At 51.4% G+C, this 10,796-nt stretch overlaps 1 protein-coding gene across 1 annotated transcript in view; it reads right to left on the bottom strand.

Moving 5' to 3' along the window:
- Positions 1-10,796, bottom strand: part of LOC105001268 (hemoglobin subunit zeta-like) — a 15,056-nt gene that overhangs the window by 661 nt on the left and 3,599 nt on the right. Inside the window, exons 3-5 of the mRNA XM_010857453.1 lie at positions 4,357-4,460; positions 409-489; positions 44-122 (exon numbers count right to left, since the gene is read on the bottom strand). Of these exons, the coding sequence (XP_010855755.1) occupies positions 44-122; positions 409-489; positions 4,357-4,460 (264 nt within the window). The remainder of the gene's footprint in view (positions 1-43; positions 123-408; positions 490-4,356; positions 4,461-10,796) is intronic.

Genomic DNA, 10,796 nt, shown 5'->3' with positions numbered 1-10,796 from the left:
GGGTGACTCTTGCGGTAGCCGCTGCTCAGTACTGCCTGGCCACCTCACCCTGACCGCCCGTCTCCAAGTCATTCCTTCCTTCCCTCCCTCCCTCCGTCCACGTGATTGTGGGGACCTGGGTGCTGGGCCCCGAGAGACACAGGTGACCCTCAGACCGCCCCCATCACCTCCTCCTCCTGCCTCTGACCCCCGAGATGCTCCTCACCTGCTCATGCTCACTGACCATCCTCGGTGACACTCCTCACTGACCCATCCTCACTGACCCTCTTCACTCTCCCCTCCTCACTCACTCTTCTCACTCACCCTCCTCAGTCACCCCTCCTCACTGACCCCTGTTCTCACTGAACTCTGACCTCACTGACCCACAAGGTCCCCTCCAGGCTCCACCCCAGCACACCTGGTGCTCACCTCTCCAGGGTCTTGGTGCCAATGACGTCCGCCTGTGTGGAGATCTTGCTCCACAGGGACACGATGATGGTCCTCTCAGTCCTGGTCAGAGAGATGGTGGCGGCTGAGCGGGAGCTTGACTTCCTGAAAACTGGTGTTGGTGATGCTCAGCCCCCAGGGTCCCCTTATATATGTGGAACCAGGATTGGGGCCAGGGTCATCACTGGGAGAAGGGAGAGGGCAATGCGGTGGGTTTCTTATCATTTCCAGTGACAGCGGGTGGTCAGGGCCTGGTGGGCTTGATGGCTGAGGGGCTATCACTTTGGCTGCCCCTGCAGAGCCACAGCCAGAGCAGGTAACAGGGAGATAGGGGCCCTGGCCTGGCGAAGGGTCCGTGTGTCCACCCAGCCCAGGGCCCAGCCTCCATAATGATTGTCCCTGACCTGCCTGTCCCTCTGAGGGAAGGATGACCTGGGGTGCGTCCCTCCCAGAAGCGTTCTGTGTTCTTATTTTAAGTTTCTGCGGCTCCACCTGATGAGAAAAGTGAAGCCAGGTGTCACAAGGAGGGAGTAACAGTCTTGGCTTCTGGCCCTCTCCAGCCTTGGCTGTAGATCCCTCCTCACCCGGCTGAGGCTCCTTCTGAGGTCTCCTCCACCCACAGGCCCCCAGATGCCTGGTGGGGGCCTCTGCCAGCTGGCACCCAGGGGAGGGGCTGGCCCTTCACACAGTGCCTGGGGCACAGAAACCCACGGTTTTCCCTCCTGGGTTTCCATCCCAGCTGGTGCCTTCACCTGCTTTACCCTCTTAGCTTATCCCCTCCTCCCCAAGGCAACCATTTCTATGTGCTTCATGGGTTCCTTGTTCTCGCAAAGAGTACAGCGAGAACTATATATATATATATATATGTATATATATATAAAATTTAACAGATTGTAGCTTGATTAAAAATTTTTAATTCTTATAAACATTTCCTTATAGGCACATCTCTTTTGAAAGATAGGATTTTTTTTAATAAGAAGGAGAAGAAACTGGATATACCACAGTTAATTTGGGCTTCCCTCATAGCTCAGCTGGTAAAGAATCCACCTGCAGTGCAGGAGACCCTGATTCGATTCCTGGGTCAGGAAGATCTTCTGGAGAAGGGATAGGTTACCCACTCCAGTATTCTTGGGCTTCCCTGGTGGCTCAGATGGTAAAGAATTCACCTACAAAGCGGGAGACTCAGGTTTGATCTCTGGGTTGGGAAGATCCCCTGGAGGAGGGCATAACAACCCACTCCAGTATTCTTGCCTGGAGAATCTCCATGGACAGAGGAACCTCTCAAGCTAAAGTCCATGGGGTCACAAAGAGTTGGACATGACTGAGCGACTAAGCACAGCATAACACATGTTTGATTTACAATGTTCTGTTAATTTCTGCTGCACAGCAAGGTGACTCAGTTATACACACATATACATTCTTTTTTATATTCTTTTTCATTAGGATTTATCCCAAGGGATTGAATATAGTTCCCTGTGCTATATAGCAGGACTTGTTGTTTATCCATTCTATATGTAATAGCTTGTATCTACCAGTCCCTCCTTCCCTCTTTCTTCCTCCCATTTGACAACCACAAGTCTGTGCTCTGTTTATGAGTCTGTTTCATTTTCCAGGATGGGTTTGTTTGTGGCATATTTTAGAATCCATATAGAAGTGATATCATATGCTATTTGTCTTTCTGTCTGACTTACTTCACTTAGTATTGTAATCTCTAGTTGCATCTTCTGCTGCTGCTAAGTCGCTTCAGTTGTGTCCAACTCTGTGCGACCCCATAGACAGCAGCCCACCAGGCTCCCCCGTCCCTGGGATTCTCCAGGCAAGAACACTGGAGTGGTTTGCCATTTCCTTCTCCAATGCATGAAAGTGAAAAGTGAAAGGGAAGTCGTTCAGTTGCTTCAAATGGCTTTATTTTGTTCTTTTCATGGCTGAGCAGTATTCCATTGTATGTATATACCACATTTTCTTGATCCATTCCTCTGTCAATGGACATTTAGGCCCTTTCCACGTCTTGGCTATTGTGAATAATGCTGCTTTGACATAGGAGTGCATGTATCTTTCTGAATTATAGTTTTGTCTGGATATCTGCCCAGGAATGGGATTGCTGTATCATATGGTAATCCATGTTTAGCTTTCTGAGGAGCCTGCGTACTGTTTCCCATCGTGGCTGCACCAACTTGCATTCCCACCAGCAGTGAGGGAGAGTTCTCTTTTCTCTACTCTCTTCAGCATTTATTTGTAGACTTTTAAATTTTGGCCATTCTGACCGGCGTGCGGTGGTAGCTCGTTGTAGTATATATGGATATATTTCTATTTGACTGTGCCAGGTCTTAGTTGCAGCACATGGGATCTTTAGCTGTGGCATGTGGGATCTAGTCCTCTGACAAGGGATCACACCTGGGCCCCCTGCATTGGGAGCATGTTGTCTTAGCCACTGGACCACCAGGGAAGTCCCCCCAGTATTATTTAAATAGAAGGAAGGGGTGGATAGCAGGCAGCAAACTGGTAAAACAACTGTCCCCAGGTGATGGGGTCTGCAGGAGTTCTAGCTTGCTCGGTGTTGCATGTTTTCATGGGGCTTCCCCCTGAGCACAGGTTCCTGGAACCACCACGTGCCATGAGGTGGAGCTGAGCTGTGGGCGGCCTGGCACTGTGCCCCGGTCTCTGTGTCTGAGCCGGGGGTTCCATAGCCCAGGCCTTGGTCCTCTGGAGTGTTACTCCGCTCATGTGTCCCCCCAGCCCTCTGTCCACTGCCGCAGAGGAAGCAGCAGGGGTGCTTAGAGAAGGGGCTGACCCCCTTCAACACCCCATCCACGGCACTGTCCCAAGGGAGCCCATGTTCACGTGCTGGCCAGTTTCAACTCTTGATTGTTGGTGGTATTAATAATGTGTGTAGGGACACCAGGTTTTATTACCTGGGGTGGATGAGCATTTTCCTACATGACAATTAGAATCTGTTTATTCCTTTTCAGTGTTCAAATGGGTTCAGGGTGTATTTTTGTAACTTGTTTTTTTTTTTTGACACACATATGATCAGTCTCCAGACACACATGCACTGTCCTCACACACTCAGGGTCTTCTGTCTACATTTTCTTTAACACATGTTTTCTGTATGTATTTCAATTAATATTTTAAGATTTTGCACATTATGCATATTATTTGTCACAGCAGCCCTGGAAAAAGCCCAGCTTGAAAAGCGAAAGCTCCCTTCTGTCCGCCTCACCTGCGCAGGTGACCTTTCTTTATCCATTTCCTGGGAGTGAGCTACCAGTGGAGTGACAACCCCGCGCCGTGGACAGCGCATGCGCAGGGCCGCTCCCCGCCCGCTCCGGGGGCCCCGCCAGCATCGTGTCCTCAGAGGCTCCCTAACAGTCAGGATTCCTGTTCCTACCAACACCACAGAGGAAGAACACAGACTCCTGGGTCACCACTCACCCTGGTGTATTTCTCTGTTTAGCCGACTTCCCTGAAGTGCCTCCAGCGTATTGATGCTTTTCTCTTCACTGTTAGTCCCTCGGTCCAGCAAGAGTGTGCCCAGCACAACTGGCCCGAAGGGTGAACTTGAACCAACTGTCTGGGAAGCTCACTCTGAAGCTTAGACTTCAGTCCCAAGCTCAGCCACCTGAGCCTCCCCGTGAGCACCCTTCGAAGCCCCATGCGGTGGCGGTCACTGTGAGGTCAAGTTCAGCAGAAACCATTTCCTTTCAGGTCCAGGACCGGGATCATTGGGGACAGGGGTGACGTTTGGGCTCCAGGCTGGAGAGAGCAGGGACCACAGGAGACTGCCAGCCCCTCATCTTGGGAATTCCCCAGCAGGGGGGTCTCCAGCCAGAATGGAGGGTGCCAGGTGTAAGCAGGGGTTCGGTGGACCTGTGTGGGCGGGGGAGGTGACGGGGGGAGGAGCGGGCAAAGTAAGTCAGGCTGGGTTAGAACCTGGCTGCAGGACCCCAGCCCGGAACTGCCACCTTCAGCCCCCAGAAACTCGGGCCGGGGCAGGGGCCTGCAGTCCGGAAGGCTGGGCTGAATCGAGGGAGGGCCTGAGGGCAGGAGGGAAGAGCCCCTCCTTCTGGGCTGGGGCCGTGGCTGACTGCTCCTTTTCTTAGCATTTGTCAGGTGGTGCACAGACGCGCTTCGCCCCACTGTTTTCTTGCCTTTCTTTCTTCTCCTGGGTAGTCTGTGTCCTGACCCCACAAACTTGTGCCTAGGGAGTTGATTTTAATGGAGGGGGTGAGGGCCCTGGCTCCGTCCCCATCCTAAACCCCCTCCGTCTGCCCTTAGTCCACCTGGCGGCACTGACCTCCACCTGTGCTCTGGAGACACCCCCACCCCCCGCCCAGGCTCACATCCCCTCCCCTGCCTCCCATCCCTCCTGGAGATAGCTGCTCCATCCTTCCTTCCTGAGGTTCAGACCAGCGACCCCAGGCCTGTCCAACCCTCATTTCTTACCCCTGAGCCCTGCTGTGGCTACTGACCCTCCATGAGGGAAGGCTCCCTGCCCCCAGCTCTGCCTCCCTCCTCTGTCCTCCTCCAGGCCCTGAGCTGCCTCCTTCTAGCCTGCTCCGTCCTCTCCAGGCCTCCTTCCGGGAAGGTCCTCCTTCAGATGTCACCGTATTACTAGGCCCACACTGACCACCCCATTTAAAATTGCAACTCCCTCACCTGGCCTGTCCAGTCTTCAACTTGCTACACTTTTCTTTTTTCCAAGAAAAACACATGTTTATTACCCACTAGAATGTAAGCTCAGAAAAGGAGGGAATTTTGTTTTGGTTTTGTTTGCTGGTCTGTGAAGCCTCCTGGACAGTCAGGAGCCCAGAGCTGGCTCCCCGTAAAGAACTGTCTAGTGACCCCCGGGTCTTTGTGCCTCAGCACCATGCGTGCACTGACCACCATCTCCCTGACGGTGAATGCCCCTGCCTGCACTGCCTCCTGGGTGAGCTGAATGCCCCTGCCTGCCCTGCCTCCCGAGTGAGTGAATGCCCCTGCCTGCCCTGCCTCCCGGGTGAGCTGAGCTCGGGGCTGGGGGTCAAGGATGGCTGGCCGGGGCCTGCCCGAAGGTGGACAAGGGTGCTGGCTCTTGTCCCCACAGAACAGCAGGCCTACCAGCGCAAACGGTGCCGGTTCTTCAGAACGTGAAGGGTTCCCAGGGTCTCCTGGCCCCATGGGGAAGCTGAGGCTTAGACAGCGGGGAGGCAGCTGTGGTCACAAACTCCACTGGGGCTGAGGCTCGGGCCTCAGGGGAGAGACTCCTCACACTCAGGCTGCTCCCCTCCAGGGGAGGGGAGGCCCGAGACCCAGCTCCTTGGAGCTCCAGGGCAGTGAGGTGCGTGGGTCCACATCCCACAGCCACGATTTGGGCAGCAGTCCCTCTGGTCAGAGTCCTCCCTGGAGGAAGGGAAGGAGGCATCTCCCTTAAGAGAGGTTCTGCAGCCCTGACCAGACCCTAAAGGCAGGCGAGCAGCAGGGGCTGCCTTGGGCAAGATTGTGAAGGCCCAGAAGCTCCATGTATTCCTCGTGGGTGATGTATGACCTTCTAACCAGTGCCAGACCACTGCTAACTGCTGGGTGCTCAGCCCAGGGCAAGAAGACACTCCTGCTGGGGAAGGTGTGCAGAACAGGATGAGGGCAGCAGGTAAACATGCCGTGAGAAGGAGGAAGGCCACCCCGGACATCTGGGTTTTCTCCACGACACTTGTGCACTCCTCTGGAACATGACATCAGGACTTGGCCGCTGGAACTGCCATGCTCCAGGCAGAAAAGCACTGTCCAAATAGAGAAAACAGGGACCACTCCCACCAAGGGAACATCCCGGCAGCCCCGGTCCTGGCTGATGAGCGGCTGCTGCTTCACTGTCAGTCACAGCATCGCTTATCTTCTAGATGAGACTCACTGAGACACTGGATTGTAGGATGACTCCCACTTCCCGGTTCAGTCCAGAGCTAGCCTGCTTCCTTGAGCCCAGGCTCAGTTCTCTGACTCAGATACAGGGCTCCCCACGGCAGTGGTCTTCTCTGCGGCCGTGAGTTAACAGACCCAACTCTGTTTGGCCATGGCTGTGTTCCAGCTGGTCTCTGGCTGGAGAGAGACAGATGGCATTGCCATCAGAAAGGAGAGAGCAGGGAAGTGCTGTTCGTGGAGCTCAGAGGGGTCATACTTTTAGATAAGTCAACAGGGAAGATGGTGCTGAGATGGGGATTTCTGAATGAGTATTTGAAGGAGCTGGGAGAATCAACCACAAGATGTTTGGGGAAGAGTGAGTGGCGCCAGGTGCAAGGGCCCTGAGAGGGCCCAGGCCTCCGTCATCGTCTGGGAGACAAAAAGGAGGCCAGGCAGGGTGGAGTGACAGGTGGGGAGCGCGCTGAGGTCGGGTCTAGCACATCACGAACAGCGTGCTGAGCCGCTGCGGTCCCCTACCTGGACCAATCATCGCTAACATTTGTGTTGTCAGTGTATATGGGGATGTGTCTCAACGTGTTTTATTTTTCTTCTAAACACTGGGGTCACGTGTGATGACATCATGTCTCTGTGTAAACTTGAGCACAGATCTCCTAGAATAAGGAGATCCTTCTATGTAAATGGGCTTCCCTGGTGGCTCAGAGGTTAAAGCATCTGCCTGGAACGCGGGAGGCCCGGGTTCTATCCCTGGGTTGGGAAGATCCCCTGGAGAAGGAAACTGGCAACCCACTCCAATACTCTTGCCTGGAGAATCCCACGGAGGGAGGAGCCTGGTAGGCTACAGTCCATGGGGTCTCAAAGAGTCGGACACGACTGAGCGACTTCACTTTCTTTCACTTTCTATATAAATAACCACAAGCCTATTCTCAATCTAAGTGAACTTCCCTTTGCACTGAAATTCCCTGTTCATCCCCCACATTTGTTCAGTTTGTTCAGGTTGGGATCTGATCCAGGTTCTTATGTAGCTTTCAGTTGCCTATTCATTTTTTTCTTCCAGAAGCTCTCCACCCCATACCCACTGTTCCTTATCAATGACTGCAGAACAGTTCAGGCCTACTGACTTGTAGAATATTTATTTCATTTTGGGGTTGCTCTGATAGGTTCCCTGCAGTGTTATTTAGCTGGTTCCTTTGTCCATGTGTTTCCTGTACCCTGGAAGTCAAATCAAAAGACTTGATTAGGTCAGGTTAAAAGCTATTGACAGTGAAAGGGCAACTCACAGAATGGGAGAAAATATTTGCAAACCACATATCTGATAAAGAACTATATCCAGAAGCTAGAAATAACTCTTACAACTCAACAACAAAAAGAAACAACCCAGTGAAAAATGCACAAGGGACTTGAATAGACTTTTTTTTAAAAAAAGGAATAACACATGAAAAGATGCTCAACTTCGTGACTTGTTTGTGAAATGCAAATCAAAACCACAGTGAAGCCCCCGGTCCAGGTCTCTCCTTTGGAAAGATGTCAGACCTGGCAGTAGCTGACACCTGGAGCCTTAACTTGAAGCTGCAGGAACTGACCAACGCTTATAGGCTGCCAAGTAACTTTCTGGATATCAACATCTTTAATCCACAGACGGTAGGCGTGGGCTGCACTCGCTTCACCCACCTACGAGATTTGCATGTGAACAAAACTACCTGTTTTCAAACTGAAGGAGTCCTGTGTATGACGGTGCTGCAGTAACTTTGAGTGACTAGAAAATGAGCTGGAGCAAGAGAGAACGATTGTATTAATAGTCCCACCACTGCACGGGAAAGTCTTGAAATGGCAGCTCCCTTTTCGAGGAAATGAAAGGGTCTTTGAGGAGTCCTTTATTGGAGAAAAGAGGTAGGGCCTCAAACAGTTTATTAGCAGAATTGCTAATAAACTGGATGGATGCTGGGCATCCACCAGCTCAGAATGAACGCTGCCTACACATGTTCCTGCAGGAGGAGGCAACTGACAGGAACTGCGTCCCCAGGAAGGTGTGCCCATAGGAGCCCTTCTCACCACTTGCCCTCTACTTTCCTGCTGAAATGACACTGGTTGTTACACTAAGCCTCTCTCTCTTTGATCTGAAGCTGGCTGTCCCTGCCCTGGCCTGATAGACAGTCTGGCATTGTGTTCCTTGGCACCTGACTGTACCTTGGAGGCTCTGCTAGGATCCTCTTCTCTGAGGAGAGGTGAGAACCACAGGCAGATGCCCTTTGTGTTGGGTTGAGGTCGGTGGGGATTGGACTAGAAGGCAAATTCTTGGGCATTTCACATGCCAGAGGCTAACCTTGGTGGGGGGGTGGCGTGTGCTGGTTGGGCACTTGTATACTTACTGAGGCTGCAAGTCCAGGGGATTTTCTTAGTCTTGAGTTTAGCCAGGAACACAAAGCAGGGAAAGACCCTGACTTTCCTACTTGCATGAACTTTTTCCTTTCGGAAAGGTGGCAGAGACGTCTAAGCTCTTATTTTCTCCAGGCCCATTCCCAATTTTCTCAAGAGTTTCCCTTGTTGTACTTTAAACAAAGAGAGACCTTGTTGCTCTTCATGGCAGTAATTCTGAGGTCTAAGCTGTCTGTCGTGTGGAGTGAGGTGTGTGGGTTTTCTGGGCCCGTCATCATGGCTGCTTCAGAGTCAGGAGAAAGCCGTGAGGTAGTAGGGGGATCCTGTTGCCTAGACCCCCTCCTTTGTGGCTCCCCAATCTAGCTGCTGGTCTTTGCTCACCAGTAGGTAAGGCAGTATGGGCTGGGCCAGCAGTTCTGCCTCCTCAAGCCCTTGCTACTTTATGGGTTAGTTTTGCAGGTTTGGTGGCTTGAGAGCTGGGGGAGACTCGCCATGGCCAGGTAACTTCCTGAAGGGTGGGAGTGGGTCATTTTATAGGTACCTCCCAGTGGTTAGAAAGGGCATCAGGATGTTGGAACCCCAACATCCTCCCCAGAAGCTAAGCTAGCAGCTGATGTAGATTTCCCAAATCTTAGAGTCTGAAGCAACTTCTTGAGCATGGCAACTTTCCTGGGCTTCTGTCTGGGAGGTGGTGGTTTGTTTGCTGGGGCCCAATATCTATCCCAAGTGGTGTCAAAAGTGAGGGTTCTTTGCTTAGGCTCCCTGTCATGGGAGGACAGGAGTTCTTTATATAGGGTCTCAGGGAAAAGGATTACTGGTTCTGACAAGACCCTGATTGGAGAGATTAGGTTTGCGTTTAGAGTCCATCCAAATGTTGAAGTTCCCTGAGACCGATCAGCTCTCCAGTTCTGGGCAAGCCCCCGAGAGAAGCTTGCTCCCTTTCCCGCTTTTCCAGTGTTGGTGTTGTTGCTGCCTTTTTCATCTGTATCCTCTTTTACTGACTTTTTTAAGTTAAAAATTCCTTCTTTAATTATACACAAGTGCTGGGAGCCTGGCCCCATTTCTGCTGTGCATGTATCCTGACTTGGGGCTTTTATTCAGCAAAATATTCATTCTTCTGTCCGACAATGTCATACTCAACTCTTTTCATATTAAGACATTGAAGAAAAAAAACCCCCCACAATTCAGGGACTTCCCTAAATTGGTCCAGTGACTAAGACTCTGCACTCCCAGTTCAGGGGGCCCAGGTTTGATCTCTGATCAGGGAGCTAGATCCCACATGCTGCAACTAAGCAACCAAATAAATAAAATAGCAAATATTTTTAAAAAACCCCATAATGTCCACAAAAATATGAAGATCATGCAAAGATAGACTGAAGAGCCAGGCTGAAGAAGACTAAACGAGAAATTTGATGTTGACAAGTAAAGGCCATTCTTGGGAAGGACAGTGTGTGATGAGATCTGTGTTGATGGCTTTGGACTGGTGTTAATCTCCTGACTTTGGTGGCAGGTTAATCACCTGCCTATGCAGGTGCCCCAGCGGCTCAGATGGTAAAGAATCCGCCTGCAATTCAGGAGACCTGGGTTTGATGCTGGGGTCAGGAAGATTCCCTGGAGAAGGAAACAGCAACCCACTCCAGTATTCTGGCCTGGACAATTCCATGGACAGGGGAGCCTGGCAAGCTACAGTCCATGGGGTTGCAAAGAGTTGGACATGACTCAGCAACTTTCATTTCACAATCTCGTGATTTTGGTGGTAGTTCTCTGGCTGTCCAGGTAAGTGTTCTGGTTGACTTTAGGAAATCTACAGGTGTTTAGGGATGCTGAGAGTATTAAAGGGAGTCATGCCTGCATTCTACTCTCAAGCGACTCAGAAAGGAAGAGCAAGTGAAGGCAAGTTGTAAACTGGGGAATCTTGATGAATATTTGGAAGTTTTGTCTTCTTAGCATATTTTGTAGGTTTATTATGGCAGAAAGCGAAGAAGAACTAAAGAGCCTCTTGATGAAAGTGAAAGAGGAGAGTGAAAAAGTTGGCTTAAAGCTCAACATTCAGAAAACTAAGATCACGGCATCCGGTTCCATCACTTCATGGCAAATAGTAGGGG

Source organism: Bison bison, unplaced genomic scaffold, assembly GCF_000754665.1.
Source record: "Bison bison bison isolate TAMUID 2011002044 unplaced genomic scaffold, Bison_UMD1.0 scf7180017854880, whole genome shotgun sequence".
NCBI classification, from domain to species: domain Eukaryota; kingdom Metazoa; phylum Chordata; class Mammalia; order Artiodactyla; family Bovidae; genus Bison; species Bison bison.
Note: the sequence above shows the minus strand (reverse complement) of the source record. Positions and strands in the feature narration are given on the sequence as shown.